This window comes from Panthera uncia (assembly GCF_023721935.1).
Source record: "Panthera uncia isolate 11264 chromosome C1 unlocalized genomic scaffold, Puncia_PCG_1.0 HiC_scaffold_3, whole genome shotgun sequence".
Taxonomy (NCBI): Eukaryota; Metazoa; Chordata; class Mammalia; order Carnivora; family Felidae; genus Panthera; species Panthera uncia.
This window is the reverse complement of record NW_026057584.1, coordinates 29,375,136-29,392,161: the sequence shown is the minus strand read 5'-3', so window position 1 is coordinate 29,392,161 and position 17,026 is coordinate 29,375,136. Positions and strand designations below refer to the sequence as shown.

Here is a 17,026-nt window from a genome sequence, read left to right as displayed (position 1 = left end):
AGTAGGTTTCACAACCAGCATGGAGCCCAATGAAGGGCTTAAACTCACAACCGTCAGATCAAGACCTGAGCTGAAATAAAGAGTTGGACACTTAATTGACTGAGCCACCCAGGTGCCCCAAGGAGTCTTTTTATTCCAATATTTTAATTTTTTAAATATTTATTTTTGAGAGAGACAGAGACAGAGTGCAAGCAGAGGAGGGGCAGAGAGAGAGGGAAACACGGAATCCAAAGCAGGCTCCAGGCTCTAGACCGTCAGCACAGAACCCCACTTGGGGCTCAAACTCGGAATGGTGAGATGATGACCTGGGCCGAAGTCTGATGCTCAACCAACTGAGCCACGCAGTCGCCCCATATTTCAATATTTTATATTACCATTACTGACAATCTAAACTCTAAGAAAAGAACAGTAAGTATAAGTATCTTTCAATTAGCTTATTTTCTATTTGATTAAATAATAAAACCTTACAGGTGGTTAGTTACACTTTGCACTGCAAAGCAAACTAAAATTAAAATGAACAGTATTATAATAAAGGAATCCATAAAAAATTTTTTCCTGAAAAGTGACCAGACCCAAATGAGGCTCATAACAGAGAAGTTCAATGAGTAAATTTATTTGAGATCCAGACACAATGTGATTTTTTAATATCTAACTACTTCATTCCTCCAATTGTACTATATAACCAATGCTTGACAACGAGTTTGAATTTCAGATATGTTAACAATTGATTTGCTTTTTCCAGATCTAAAGGAAGCTTCAGGAAATGTTTTCACTGAAGGTTTAGGTCCTCCTTAAACTAAAAATCTTATCCAAAGGGTTATCAGAAGACAGCCACAACTGAGAATTAAGTCCTAACAACAGGGGAAGTGAGTCCGAGGAAGGAACTGGCTTTTCCTTGTTAACCTTCAGCTTTTCTTTGTTAAGAGAATGAGCACATTAAAAACTGCCACTTTATCATTTCTTTAAAAAAATTTTTTTAAAATATTTATTTTAAGAGAGAGACAGAGCATAAGGGGGGGATGGGCCGAGAGAGAGAGACACAGAACTTGAAGCAGGCTCCGGGCTCTGGCTGTCAGCACAAAGCCCAAACTCACAAACTGCAAGATCACGACCTGAGCCAAAGTCGGCCGCTTACCCGACTGAGCCACCCAGGCGCCCCTACATAGGCTTACAGTATTCCTTTCATGCCCCTCTCTCTAATACCTTTTATCACATTCTTAAAAGCCATCTCTTACAAATCATTATTATTATCTTATTATTATCTTATTATCTTATTATCTCTTACAAATCATTGAAGAAATGCCCCTCTTGCTTACAGAAAAACCTGCCCGTGGCTCCCCCGTCACCTTGGTGCTCTACAACTGGGGCTGACAATTTTTTCTGTAAAGGATCAGATAGTAACTATCATATGCCGGTAGGTCATCTAGTGTCTGTTGCAATGAATCATCAACTCCGCTTTTGTAGAATAAAAGTAACCATAGACACTATGTGAATGAATGAGCGTGGTGATGTTCTAATAAAACTTGCCTGTGGACAATGAAATCTGAATCCATATCACTTCTAAGCGTCACGGCATAGTCTTCTTCTTTTGACTCTTTCAACCATTTTTGAAAATGTAATAACTACTCTTAGCTCATAGCTCGGACAAAACAGGCAGTCGGCAGGGTTTGGCCTGTGGGCTGTAGTTTGCTGATCTGTGTTGTAGGGGATGCTTATTAAACTTGTAAGGAATAAGTTGGGAGAAAGTGAGAAGAAGAGCGAAAAAAAGCAAAATAAAAAAATTGTGATAGGCTAAAGAGCAAATATTAGCATGAGGTTGAACAGGGATAACCCACTCTTAATCCTATGTAAATGGCCATCATTTTCTTCTGGGATGGTACTAGAAATTACAGATCATATAAATAAAAATCCATGACTCTCTAAATGCAACATGGGCTGCACATTAAGACAATATCCATAAGACTGGACTCGTAGCAATATTTATTGAGAGAAAATACAGGGTAGAGGCCCAGAAGCTGGGTTCAAATCTCAATTTCATCAACTACTGGCCAAGCAACTTTTGACAAGTTATTGAACCTCTTTGTGCCATAGTTTCCTCATAAAATGAGATATCTATCTGCTAGTTTTGTTGTGAGGAGTAAATGAGTTGGTACTTACAAGGTGCTTAGAAACGAAGTACTCTAAAAGCAAAAAAAAAATGTTAGCTATTACTTTGGACATTATTAAATTAAGCATCTATACTGGCGGATAGGTACATTAGCCAAACGCATTGGGTGCTGGATTTTAGTGAGAAATATTCACGTTTTAAAAACAAAATTATTTTGAGATCATCATTGGTTCATATACAGTTATAAAAAAATAATACAGAGACATCCTGTATACTCTTCATCCAGTTCCCCCAATGGTAACATCTTGCATAATTATAGTACAATAATGCAACCAGGAAATCAACATTAGTACAATCCACAAAGTTTATCCAGATTTCATCAGTTTTGCATATACTTGATTGTGTGTGTGTGTGTGTGTGTGTGTGTGTGTATTTAGTTCTTTGACAAGCCTGGTCTCCATCAGGAGCATCATCTCACATGAAAAAAATGCTCATTTCTTTCAATTATCAGGGAAATACAAATCAAAACCACAATGAGATACCACCTCACACGTGTCAGAATAGCTAACATTAACAACTCAGGCAACAACAGATGCTGGTGAGGATGCAGAGAAAGAGGATCTCATTTGCATTGCTGGTGGGGATGCAAACTGGTGCAGCCACTCTGGAAGACAGTATGAGGGTTCCTCAAAAAACTAAAAATAGAACTACCCTATGACCCAGCAATTGCACTACTAGGCATTTATCCAAGGGATACAGGTGTGCTGTTTCGAAGGGACACATGCACCCCCATGTTTATAGCAGCACTATCAACAGTAGCCAAAGTATGGAAAGAGCCCACATGTCCATTGGCAGGTGAATGGATAAAGAAGGTGTGGTGTGTGTGTGTGTGTGTGTGTGTGTGTGTATACACAACAGCGTAATAATTGGCAATCAAAAAGAATGAAATCTTGCCATTTGCAACAATGTGGATGGAACTAGAGGGTATTATGCTAAGCGATATTAGTCAGAGAAAGACAAATATCATATGACTTCACTCATGTAGAATTTAAGATACGAAACAGATGAACATAAGGGAAGGGAGGAAAAATAATATAAAAACAGGGAGGGGGACAAGAGACTCTTAAATACAGAGAACAAACGGAGGGTTGGTGGAGGCATTGTGGGTGGGGGGATGAGCTCAATGGGTAATGGGCACTAAGGAAGACACTTGTTGGGATGAGCGCTGGGTGTTATACATAGGGAATCAATCACTGGAATCTACTCCTGAAATCATTCTTGCACTATATGATAACTAACTTGGATGTAAATTTAAAAATAAAAAATAAATTTAAAAAGAAAGATATTAGTACGGGCAAAAAAAAAAAGAAAATACAGTCATCAATTCACTAAGTGCTACTTGAAGAAGACAGTTGCATTAATTCATGTAGATCACACACTGGAATATCACTAATAAGGTATTTGAATGAATAATGGCCCTCTATCGGATACCCAACACACCTGGATTTGACTTGGCCTTTTTTTTCCTTTGCCCCCACTCCCGGGGCTTTCGTCTGAACTGCAGGACTGAGATACGTGAGTAGGGAGATGAAAAAAATAAAACTTACTTTCTTCACATTTCACACCAGATTATGGAGAGGTAAAAGGCTTAATTCTTTTAGTATAGATTTTGAAAATATGTTTCATCATCATCCAAGGGGTCTTTGGGCCTGGACTCCTTATCACTTCAAGTTGGACAAAGTGATTTGATCGACAAGGGCAGAGAAGGCCCTGCACAGCCGCTCCGCTCCACAATACAGGTCCATGTTTACCGAAGATTGCGGGCCTGAAATCAACAAACAGGAGAGTCCTTCAGAGAAAGCACTTACAGGTTCCTAAGCTGATCGTGCCAAAGTTCTAGCATGGAGAAGAAATAGAAACCATTGCTCCCCCGTCCCTGTTGGCAATGCCCTTTCTCTAGGCTATCTGGAAAATAAGATGGCTGTTATTTGCCATGATCGATTACTAATACAACTTGGTCTTGGGTTCTTAAAGGACATTCCCATGACTCTGAGCGATAATCTGAGGAGCCAGAAATCCCACTGTAGAGCAAAGGTTTTCAAACTCTGGTGTATATCAGAATCACCTGGACAGTGTAAAAACAGGTTTCTAGGTCCTCCCCTAAGAGTTCTGATTTGGTACATGTGATGGTTAATTTTATGCCTCAACTTGACTGGCTACTGGTGCTCAGATATTTGGTCAAACATTGTTCTGGGTGTGCTGTAGGAGTGTTTCTGGATGACATTAACATTTGAATCTGCAGACTAACCACAGCAGATTGTCTTCCCTAATGTGGATGGACCTCATTCAATCAATTGAAGGCCTGAATTAAGCAAAAAGGCTAAGTAGGAGAAGTCTTTCGGCCTGACTGCCTCGCAGCTGGAACATGAGTTTTCTTCTGCCTTCAGATTCCAGTTGAAAGATCACCGTTTCCTAAGTCTCCAGCCTGCCAGCTTTTGCACTAGAACCACACCCGCTGGTTCTTCTAGGTCTCCAATTTGCTGACAGTCGATCTTGGGACTTGCCAGCCTCCATAATCACATGAGCCAATTTCTTAAAAATAAGTCTCTTTCTATATTACACCCTTTTGGTTCTGTTTCTCTGGAGCTTCCTGGCTAATAGAGTATATCAGGGATGGGGCCCAAGAATTTGCATTGCTAACATGGTCATAGGTGAGTCTGATGCCGTTGGTCTAGGGACCATGCTGTGAGAACCTCTGCTGTTTGGCTACTGATGAATAGTTTGAGCGGTGCCCTATGAAAAAAAAAGCAAAAGCAAGAACAATATAACTTAAGTTGAGAAAGGAAAGACATACAACCATACAGAGAAAAATGTCCTGTTCCTGCACTGTAAGGTAAATTCCTTTGCTGCAAGCTTGAGCAAATCGTTTGCTACTGATTTTCAACCCAGCATTTGGAATTTAAGGAGGTTTGGGGAACCTCTTCTACATGCTTTCTATTAAAATCTCATAGTCTCTTGAAATTCTGTTATCCTATCGTGATAATGAATGACTCTATTCAGTTAATGTGCACAACTGCCTAATTGACCATTAGGCTTATTGCGTTAGTCTTATCTTTTAAGTAATTTAAAGTTCATCTTAATTTCCAAACTGTGTTGACCCCTTAGCGCAGCTCCCATCTAAAAGAATAGTCAGCGACAGTGAGGCAGGGAAACGGAAGAGACCCTGTGAAAGAAAAAGCTGTGTTTTTCTTTTCCCCCTTCACTTCTTTTCCCGCTTCTATTCTTGTTAGGACCTGCACCCCCCACCCTACACATGCCTTAATGTGTGTCCTCCTTGTAAAGGACAAAGAGATAATGATGTCTTTGGGGTCTTCCAGCATAATAGATGATATCTAAAGAATGACAGGGCAGAGCCATCATGTGCCTTTTCCAGACCACTGGTGCTAGATTATCTATCTTGATGCCAAGACTCCCTGGCTTCAGGGAATAAGTGCCTTACGATGGACACCTGCACTCTGTCCTTGTTCTGACCGGTTCCTGTGTGCCCGAGAGGACACGTGCACTGACTACAATTGCCAATAAAACCCCAGACCGAACCAAAGATGAGACTCCCTCTCTTCCTTTCCAAGTCTCTCAGACTCTCCATCTGTACCTCGCTCTTTATATCTTCAATAAATTCTGCTTTCACCTCCTGCTGGCTTGCATTTGATTTCCATCCTGCGTGAAGCCACGGACTCTCTTGGCAGGTCCTCAGGACCCGCTCTGGGTCCTCGGACCCAGCCTGCCTACATCACTAGGATGATCACAACACTGGGTAAATACGTTGACACTGAGTAAACCTTAGCCTGTTACAAACAATGGGACTTCCTAATTTTCCAGAGAATTCTCAAATTAAAAAAAAAAAACTGGGACAGTAAGATGATCAAAAACTTCCTGCTGTTATTTGATGCATCCGTGACAGAGAAATAAAACAAAGGCAGCCAACACCCTAATTTAGTTTGTTGGCCTTTCCACACCTTCATCAGTGTGGTTATCACACCTCTGGCCCTGTTATGCCCTTTTGGTGTAATTTTGGCAAGCATGCAGAGATTATGCATAAATGACGGAGTGTACTTTTATAACCCATATCACCAATGGCTAAGAAGAATTTGCAAACAAGATCATATTCAAAACCAGAATGAATAAAGATATAAACTTACTCAGAAATATTTGAGTGAGGAGTGACAAGGTTTAGGAAATGCAAATAGCCATGAAGATTAACATAGATCCTCTGCTTGAAAGCATTAAGGAAACAGAGCTGCTCGAAAAGAAATAAGACTGTAAATTTAAATCTTGTCAATTAGCATTTGTGGGATCATCCTGAAGTATACACTACCATAATAACAAAAAGGGAAAATACGTGCTCTCTTGCTAACATCCTAAGCACTTTTGTATACCTCCAGTAGAAACATCCTAATGATTCTCCTTAAATTAATTTTTTGAGACATACTTTTTTTTTTTGGTATATTCTACAAGATTGGACGATGCTAACTGCACCTCTACACATTATTGCATCATCTAAATGTAGAAATAAGCTTTACCCTTTCATGATTTTCCTTTTAATGATATAATCATGTGTGTATACGTATGTATGTATGATTTTTATATATAGACTTTGATAAAGGAAATTAAAATATGCACGCATCTTTTAGTTTTAGGTATCAAACTGCACACGTGTTGGGATAATGTCTTCCCAATGTGTGTACTAGACCTAGCTTATTAGTGATCTGGAACGTGCAACACAGCCTGCTCCATTTGCAAGGGCTGTGAGGAATCAACAGCCCTAATAACTTCAGTTGGAGAAACAAAACAAAAAATAAAAATGAGATGAAGATATCAAAGACTGGAAGATTTGTCTAGAATAAAAGCCAAATTTTTACGTGAAATTTTCCTGAAACCTTCAAGTGGATGTTGACTTTGCTTTGAGTACTCGTCATGACCCCAATGAAGTTAAAGTGGAAACACAGTGGGTGGAATCTTGTGCCGGCCTCAGAATCAAGCACAAGGAGTTCTCATCCTGTCTTTATCTCAGGCAGTCTGAGCATGCTTTGGGCATCTTGGTAATCTTGTGTCCTCTAATGCAAGCATTATAACTCCAACTCTTCTCACACTGGAGATTTTCAGAATCACCAAATAATTACTTTATTGACTTGTTTCTACCAACTTCAGTATACGACCGACATTATGATGTACTGATTTTCCAGCTCACCGACTGTTACGGGTTGGATTGTGTCTCTTCCCAAATTCATATGTGGGTGTCCTAACCCCAGGACCTCAGGGTGTGACTATATTGGGAAACAGCTTCTTTAAAGAGTTAATTAAATTAAAATGAAGTTATACGGGCAGATCCTAATCCAATAGGAGTAGTGTCTTTATAGAAAGAGCAAATTTGGATAGGGATGCCCACAGAGGGATACCTTGATCTCAGACTTCAGCCTTCAGGCCTGTGAGAAAATTAATTTGTGATGTTCGAGCTACCCACTCTGTGGTAGGTGCTTTGTTATGGCAGCTCTAAAAAACTCACACGCCAATTGGGAAATATTTTGAGAAGCCCTCCTCGCACATCTCTAGATGGTCACTCAAGCACAAAAGATTTTAGGCTTTCAAAAAGGACATGGATATAGATATAGGGATAATACTAAGGCAACAAAACACTATAAATAAGATACTATCAGGCCAAAACAGAAGAAATAACTATAGTAAAGAGCCTTTTAAATTTTAAAATTAAAATTTTAAGCTAAATTTTGACTTAATTTTCAAAAAGATTTTTATTTTTTCTTATTTTTTTCAAGATTTTTTAAAAAGAGCCTTCAGAATTTAGCAAGGAGTCATAGCTTATGAAGAAGATGATGATGATAATGATGATAAATTCTACTACTTACATTGTAGAAACTTAATCAATTGTCTTCTGAAAGAACATCATTATTACCCCCATTTATTTATGTATTTATTTAATTTTTTTCCAATATATGTAGTTTATTGTCAAATTGGTTTCCATACAACACCCAGTGCTCATCCCAAAAGGTGCCCTCCTCAATACCCATCACCCACCCTCTCCTCTCTCCCATCCCCATCAACCCTCAGTTTGTTCTCAGTTTTTAAGAGTCTCTTATGCTTTATTATTACCCCCATTTTTAAATGGTAATGTCAGGCTGCCCAATTATATTTGTGGCAGTACTATTAATAATAATAAGAGCAATAACAAAATTATCTATTTTTTGTTATTTACTTCTCTTCTATAATTTAATACTTTATAATGGAAATGCTTTCTAATTTAAATTTCACGTAAAAACTTGGCTTCTCTTCTAGGAGAGTCTTTTGGTCTTTGACATCTTCATATCGTTTTTATTTTTTGCTTTTGTTTCTCCAGTTTAGCTATGAAAGCTGCTTATTTCTAAAATGTTTGTAGCTATTTACTATTATGGAATGCTAGGATTGTGCCAGACGCTATAGTAAAATCTCTTATGGTCTATCACCTTTAGTGCTCACAAAAACCTTGTAAATTGGGCTACTCTAGACCTCAAGTTCAGAGATGCTACTGATGTCCAAACGATTCACAACTCTCACTCTTACTCACTAGATGAATTGTAGCTGTTGGGATAATGTTATAAAACAAAAGGCAGCCTGAGGGCGCCTGGGTGGCTCAGTCGGTTAAGTGTCCTACTTTGGCTCAGGTCATGATCTCACGGTTCGTGGGCTCAAGCCCCACGTCGGGTTCTGGGCTGACAGCTCGGAGCCTGGAGCCTGCTTCGGATTCTGTGTCTCCCTTTCTCTGACCCTCCCCTGTTCATGCTCTATCTCCCTCTGTCTCAAAAATAAATAAACATTACAAAAATTTTTTTTAAAAAAAGGCAGCCTGAATCCTTGGCCGTTAACTTTTTCCAATGATTGTGAAAATCTTACCTGCTGGCACTTCTAGAGTGAAGGCATCTGTAAGTTTTGACAACAGTTCTTGCAGTTCCTTTTCCTCTAGCTCATCCTTTCCCTCCTGGATGTTAGGCATCTCTTTTCTGTCTGCAGTTGCCAGAGCATGACTGCTCATTTCAGGAACCATATGGGGGGTGTCCTGCAGCGATCCTTCCTGAGAACCGGGTAAGGAGCTAAAGATTTCCTTTGAGGTCTTTGGTGCTTGGCTTTGTGCCTTGCTGTTTTGTGTTGACTTCAGCGGCAAAAGGGCCTCTGGGGATTCTGAATTTGGTACAGCACGCTCTGCATTTGCTTGACTTTGGTGACTTTTGTCAGTCATGGTTGGGTAAGTGAGAGGTTCCCATTCTGAACAGGCTTCAGTGGCATTTGTGGCCTGGGAAGAATCTCCTCCCCTCCAAAACCTTCCATCCTTTCCGTGGTCACCCTTGGACATCGTATTTTGACAGGAAGAAGATGAAGGGTGGAGTGGCTGCAACATTGCCTGGGTAAAGAAAGCTTCATGAAGAAATCAACCTTTATCGTACCCTTTTCATAAATACATTACGTTTTAATCTCCTAATCGGAAATTTTAATGCAAGATTTTTTTTTCTCCTTGTAAATCATTTATTATTGATTTTATTTTATGCTGTTAATTCAATGTCCCTCTAAAACCAGCTACAAAAAGGACAGCAGTTCAGATTCTAAAATATCACAAGAACTTGGGAAAATTCTAGGTCCTAAATGTTCAGGTTCTAAAACTATCATAAGGAATTTCTGAGAACATCAGGATACCTTGAATTGTAGCTAAAATGTATTACAATAAAACACGTTCATAATGATCCATCTAGCTAGGTATGTTGGGGGGCTTATAATAAGCCATGGGTATAGAATCTAGGGGGTGTGCACCCTATAAAGCACAATTCCCAAAGTGTGGTCCACAGATTCTCGGAAATCCCTAAGACCTTCTTAGAGGTCTGTGAGGTCAAAATTATTTGCCCGATGATACTTAGGTATTATTTGCCTGTTCACTGTGTTGACATTTGCCCCGAGGGTACAGAGTCAAAAGTAAGGCTAAAGTAAGTAAGGCTAACACCGTTGGTGACTTGGTACAAATCAAGGCAGCATCAAAGAGTGCTACTAGTCAGTAGTGTTCTTCACAATTATGCTCTCACAGCTAAAATAAATAAATAAATAAATAAAAATAAAATAAAAATATCCTTGGTGGTATAACAAACATTTTCAGTTTTCTTAGTTATGACATGTATTTTTTAGGATGAAAAATGTACATGATGCCATGTATTTTGTAGAATACATGTATGACATGTGTAGGATGAAGTGGGAAGTGTGCAAAATACTTCTAATGTTACTGAAACACAAAAGTTGCCTTTTGGGTGAAAGGATGGACTTGCAGACTGTTATGCAGACTTGGAAGTCTGGCAAACGTTTTCCAAAAATAGGTGAAGTGAGATTGTCACAGTAAGGAAGCAATTCACAGTATGTGTTGTCAATTTTAACAGGTGAGGCTTGTAGCAGAAACCAGATTTTAGAAAACTCGGATCTACCACCACGTGCATGATACCTTTCCAACCCGGAAAGACTTTCCTGATGAGCTTAATGGTGGTATTAATGAATGTGATTTGGTGGGGGGGGGGGGGCGGGGGAGGAAGGGTGGGTATTGTCTAATGGGAGGCAAGAAGTTTGGCTTAGCTCAGCGAACTTCCAAATTACCAGTGTATCGTGCTCCAATATCATGCATGGGTAGAAGCTTCATTCGAAGAGCACAACACAACATTGTATTTTAATGAAACAAGAGTGTGAGAGAGCGATGGCTTCAGATTCAAGGTTGCAACTCTCCTTTAAGAAACAATCACTTGTGTTTCGGTGCACTTCCAACGAAAAAGATCTCTAATGATTTGAACAGACTTTATTCAAACATTTTTCTCTTTTTCAACTGCAAATCTCTATAAGACCAGATTTCTTCATATACTTCAATAAAACATCTTGAATGAAGCAGTGAAGTCATGTCTTCTATTTATTTATTAACTTATTTATTTAATTAAAAAAATTTAATGTTTATTTACATTTTTTAATGTTTACTTTTGACAGAGAGAGAGAGAGTGAGAGAGAGAGAACGAGAGAAACAGAGTGTGAGACGGTGAGGGGCAGAGAGAGAGACAGAGGGAGACACAGAATAGAATCTGAAGCAGGCTCCCGGCTCTGCACTATCAGCACAGAGCCCGGCACAGGGCTTGAACCCGTGAACCATGAGATCATGCCCTGAGCTGATGTCAGACGCTTAACAAACTGACCCACCCAGGCACCCCATGTCATGTCTTTTATTAAGCCAGATATTAAAGAAATTTGTTTAAAAATGTGAACCAATGCCACTATTCTAAGGTGTTTTTTTTTTAAATATATAGTTACTATTTAAAATTGTTCCCTATGTAATGGGTTTATTACATTTTAAAATCCAGTAATAAACTTTTAAGCCACCTCTCGCTTTTATTTTTGATCATGGTAAAGAGCAATAGATATAACCCACAAAAGCTCCTTGAGATCCTCAATTTTTTTTTAAGAATGTAAAAAGGATGCAGAGACCAAAAGGCTAATCAGTGCTGTAAAGGACCACTTTGCTCTAGATCTATAGTTTCTAAATGGCACTGATAACCACACCAGCCACCAATTCTCCCAATGGCATTGCCTTCAGGAAGGGGAAGGACACAGTCTGGAGAGGATAAGAGTGGGAGGAGTGAGGGAATGGAGAGAGGAGGCAGGGAAGAGAAGAGGCCGATCAGAGTGAGGTGAGAAGCTTCAGGCAGAAGTCCCTCCACTGGCCAGAGGATTTGAGGTCAGATTTCTGGACGGTCCAGATGGCATCTCCCACACTGCCTACCTGTAGATGCTGCCCCATCTGCTGTAGCTGGGTCCACAGACTATCCTGGTTGGCCGTGAGTTGGTGAATCTTTGTTTCAAATCGGCAACTTTTTTCTTTCTGGGCGGCATATATGGCTTGCAACTTGTCTTTGTATCGGTTTAACTGTTTTTTAAGGACTCTGCAAAGAGGACAGGTTTGCGTGAGTAGGAAGGGCAAGAGGCCAGCACACTCACCAGAGCCCTAGCAAGATGTACCGTGAGTCCTCTCTGTGGAAAGATACTGGAGGAGCCTGTGCCTTGACTATTACTTAACCTTGATCAATGCTGTTTTATACTGTTTGACAATATGGTCACCATATACCACTGCCTTTTACGTCTCTTATATATACACACAATTCCATTAAGAATTTCATTGGCATTAGAGGTGTTTTAGAAAACTCATCATGCATGTTATGGGTTGCTTTTGACAGCATACCTTCACTAGCTAGTTGCATTTGAAATTTGACCTTATTCATTATCATTTTGTCTGGAATCACTCCATTTAGAAGGACAGTATACATGTCACGGCTAAACACCTAGCAGGGCAGGGAGGGACCAGGACAGGGAGGGAACAATGAGGCAGGCAATTCATGAATTGTGGGTCTGTTTTGGTTCCTCTTCCTAAATGCAGTTGTTCATGGGTTTAAGAAAGAACCAGGCAGTCAGGGCAATTCTTTTAAAACACAAACCAGATCAGGTCACTCCTCTGCTCAAAATCCTCCAAGGGTCCCCTTCCTTGTTTAGAATAAGCCAAAGTCCTTCAGAGGCAGACAAGGCCCAGCAGTTGGTCAAGAGCCCCCTTTCCTCTTTGACCTCCCTCTGCTTCCCCTCTGGCTCACTCACTGCCAGCCACACAGAGCTCTTGGCTACTCTCAACACACCAGTCTGCCCTTTTGGTCCTTCTGCCTGGAACCCTCCATCCTCTCCTCACCCTCTCACAGTCATTGCTCAACATTGCATTTTCAGTGAGGCCATCCCTGACTGTCTTACTTGATGAAATGTTCTGAATCTCTCTGTTAAGTCCATCCGGTCCAGTGTGTTATTCAAAGCTATTGTTTCCTTGTTGATTTTCTGCTTAGATGATGCATCCATTAGTGTAAGAGGAGCGTTAAAGTCCCCTATCAATGAGTTTCTTTATGTTTGTGATTAATTGATTTAGATATTTGGGTTCATTAAGTTAGGGGCATAAATATTTACAATTGTTAGATCTTCTTGCTGGACCTCTAAATTATGATATAATGCCCTTCTTCATCTCTTGTTACAGGGTTTGTTTTAAAATCTAGTTTGTCTGATATAAGCATTGCTACTTTGGCTTTCTTTTGATGTCCATTAGCGTGATAGATGGTTCTCCATCCCCTTACTTTCAGTCTGCAGGTGTCTTTACTGAAATGAGTCTCTCGTAGGCAGCATATAGATGAATCTTATTTTTTAATCCATTCTGATATCCTATGTCTTTTGACCGGAGCCTTTAGTCCATTTACATTCACGGTGATTATTGAAACATAAATTTAGTGTCTTTGTGTTATCTGTAGTGTTGGTGTTTCTGGTGATGATTTCTGGTCCTTTCTAGTCTTTGTTGCTTTTGGTCTTTTTTTTTTCTCCACTCAAAGAGTGCCCCTTAAAATTTCTTGTAGGACTGGTTTAGTGGTCACAGACGCCTTTCATTTTTATTTGTCTGGGGAACTCTCTATTTCTCCTTCTATTTTGAATGACAGCTTTGCTGGATAAAGAATTCTTGGCTGCACATTTTTTCTGATTCAGCATGTTTGATATATCTTGCCACTCTTTTCTGGTCTGCCGAGTTTCTGTGGACAGATCTGCTGTGAACTGACCTGATCTGTCTTCCCTTGTAGGTTAGGGACTTCCCTCCCCATCCCCCGACCCCCCGCCGCTTTCTTTCCTTGTCTGTGTATTTTGTGAATTTGACTATGATATATCTTGGTGATGGCTGGCTTTTTTTGAGTTTAATGGGAGTTCTCTGTGCTTCTTGGATTTTAATGTCTGTGGCTTTCCCAGATTAGGGAAGTTTTCAGTTATAACTTGCTCACATAAATCTTCTGCCCCTTTTTTCTCTCTTCATCTTCTGGGACACCTGTGATTTGAATGTTAGTACATTTTAATAAATTGCTGAGTTCCTTAAGGCTGCCTTCATGATCCCTGACCTTTGTTTTCCCCTTCTTTTCAGCTTCATTATTTCCCATAATTTTACTTCTATACCACAAATTCACTCCTCTGCTTCATCCATCCTCATTTTTATGGCCTCTGTGTGGGTTTGCATCTCAGTTATAGAATTTTTAATTTTGGCCTGACTAGATTTTAGTTCTTTTATCTCTGCAGAAAGGGATTCTCTGGTGATTTCTATGCTTTTTTCAATCACAGGTGGTATCCTTATAACTGTTGTTTTAAACTCTAGTTCGATATCTTACTTATGTCTGCATTGATTAAATCCTTGGCTGTCATTTCTTCTTGTTCTTTCTTTAGAAGTAAATTCCTCCATCTTGTCATTTTGGGGGGGAAACATAATAATAATAATAATAGAATAAAATAAAATAAAAATTGAAAACCTGAAAACATAAAATAAGGGAAGCTAGCTCCTAGGTGTGTTTTGGTCTGCTTGTTAAGAGAAGCTTGATAGAAAAAAGAGAAAAGAAGAGAGAAAAAAAATTAAAAATTAAAAAATAAAAAATAAAACAATTTTGCTCTTTCTGTATCCAAGAAATAAAAGAAAAACAATAGAAAAAACAAAACAAAAGCAGCGGCAACAACAAAAAACAAACAAAACACCCAAATGAAGCTAGATCCAGTTTCCCCTAGAGCTGAAACTTTGCAGGAGTCTATGGTCAGTAGACTGAACTCATGGAAGGGATCTAGGCTGGTCTTCTAAGGGAGGGGCCTGCCTCTACGGTTCTCAGTTCTCAAGCCCACTTGCTTAGCGGAGAGGTGTCTGGAGGTCACAGCCGGGCAGGGCTTGGTGTAATGGCTCCATTCTCCACTTGGTGGCGCTGTATAGCCCACTGGGGTCAATCACTGTTGGTGGGCTAATAGCGAAAACGCCTTCACCATTCTCTCTAGTCTCCAGAGCAGGAAGTTCACACTCTCACAGGCGTGTGATCAGTCACCCCTCCTGTGTCCCCACTTCCGCCAGCTCCCCATCTGCCCCCTGTCTATGTCCAAGCTGTTTGCCTACCAGGCGGTGCCTCTCTCCAAAATTTTTATCTCAGGCCTGGCTGTGTTTCAAAATCCCACCATTTAGAGACTCCAGCTGGTCAGACCTGCAGTGATCTTCTGGGGGAGGGTCTCCTCGCGTTGTGGCTGGTGCCGTTTGTCCCAAGAAATAGTCACGTTACTGTACGGTGGCAACAGATCAGATTTATGGTAAATCACAACACCCGGCCGGGGCTAGGGTTTGCTGCCCTCAGCCGGGGTCTTTGTTCCTATACTGGTGACCTTGGCTAGATCGGAGGGAAGATGGCGGCATAGGAGGACACTGGGCTCACTGCGTCCTGCTGATCACTTAGATTCCACCTACACCTGCCTAAATAACCCAGAAAACCGCCAGAAGACAAGCAGAACGGAGTCTCCAGAGCCAAGCGCAGACGAGAGGCCCACGGAAGAGGGTAGGAAGGGCCGCGAGGCGGTGCGCCTACACGGACTGGTGGGAGGGAGCCGGGGTGGAGGGGCGGCCCGCTGGCCAAGCAGAGCCCACGAGTCTGGCTTGCAAAAGCGGAGGGGCCAGGCAGAGTGTGTTCTGACAGCAAGCGGGACTTAACATCTGGAAGGTTATAAGTTAACAGCTCTGCTCAGAGAGTGGGAAGGCTGGAGGACAATGGGAGGGAGAGTTGCTGAGCCCCGGATGACAGAGTGCAGCTTGGCAGGGAACAAAGGCGTTGGCCAGCACCAATTCCCTCACCCATCCCCCAGCCAAAATCCCAAAGGGAACCAGTTCCTGCCAGGGAACTTGCTTGCACTGTGCAAACACCCAATGCTGTGCTTCTGCGGACCAACACCTCTGGCGGCAGGCCTGACTCCCTCCCGGTGCCACAGGGCCCCTCCAGAAGCGGATCTCTGAAGGATAAGCGAGCTGAGCCTGCCCCTCCCGCCCCCGTGCACCTTGCCCATCCACCCCAGCTAATATGCCAGATCCCCAGCACCACAGCCTGGCAGTGTGCAAGTAGCCTAGATGGGCCTCACCACCCCACAGTGAATCCCACCCCTAGGAGAGGGGAAGAGAAGGTACACACCAGTCTGATGGTGGCCCCAGCAGTGGGCTGGAGGCAGACATCAGGTCTGACTGCGGCCCCGCCCACCAACGCGAGTTATTCAAGACAGCACAGGGGAAGTGCCCCGAAGTCCCGCACCACTCCAGGGACTATCCAAAATGACGAAACGGAAGAATTCCCCTCAAAAGAATCTCCAGGAAATAACAACAGCTAACGAACTGATCAAAAAGGATTTCAACCATATAACAGAAAGTGAATTTAGAATAATGGTCATAAAATTAATCTCTGGGCTTGAAAACAGTATAGAGGACAGCAGAGAATCTATTGCTACAGAGATCATGGGACTAAGGAACAGTCAGGAGGAGCTAAAAAATGCTATAAACGAGCTGCAAAATAAAATGGAAACGACCACAGTTTGGATTGAAGAGGCAGAGGAGAGAATAGGTGAACTAGAAGATAAAGTTATGGAAAAAGAGGAAGCTGAGAAAAAGAGAGATAAAAAAAATCCAGGAGTATGAGGGGAAAATTAGAGAACTAAGTGATGCACTAAAGAGAAATAATCTACACATAATTGGTATTCCAGAGGAGGAAGAGAGAGGGAAAGGTGCTGAAGGGGTACTTGAAGAAATAGCTGAGAACTTCCCTGATCTGGGGAAGGAAAAAGGCATTGAAATCCAAGAGGCACAGAGAACTCCCTTCAGACGTAACTTGAATTGATCTTCTGCACAACATATCATAGTGAAATTGGCAAAATACAAGGATAAAGAGAAAATTCTGAAAGCAGCTAGGGATAAAAACTCTCTAACATATAAAGGGAGACCTATAAGACTTGTGACCGATC

At 41.1% G+C, this 17,026-nt stretch overlaps 1 protein-coding gene across 1 annotated transcript in view; it reads right to left on the bottom strand.

The window, feature by feature from the left end:
* Positions 1–3,828: 3,828 nt before the first annotated feature.
* The window catches only part of DYTN (dystrotelin), a 51,786-nt gene continuing 38,588 nt past the window's right edge, over positions 3,829–17,026 (bottom strand). Inside the window, exons 10-12 of the mRNA XM_049615064.1 lie at positions 11,946–12,105; positions 9,050–9,554; positions 3,829–3,932 (exon numbers count right to left, since the gene is read on the bottom strand). Coding sequence (XP_049471021.1) covers positions 3,829–3,932; positions 9,050–9,554; positions 11,946–12,105 — 769 coding nt within the window. The remainder of the gene's footprint in view (positions 3,933–9,049; positions 9,555–11,945; positions 12,106–17,026) is intronic.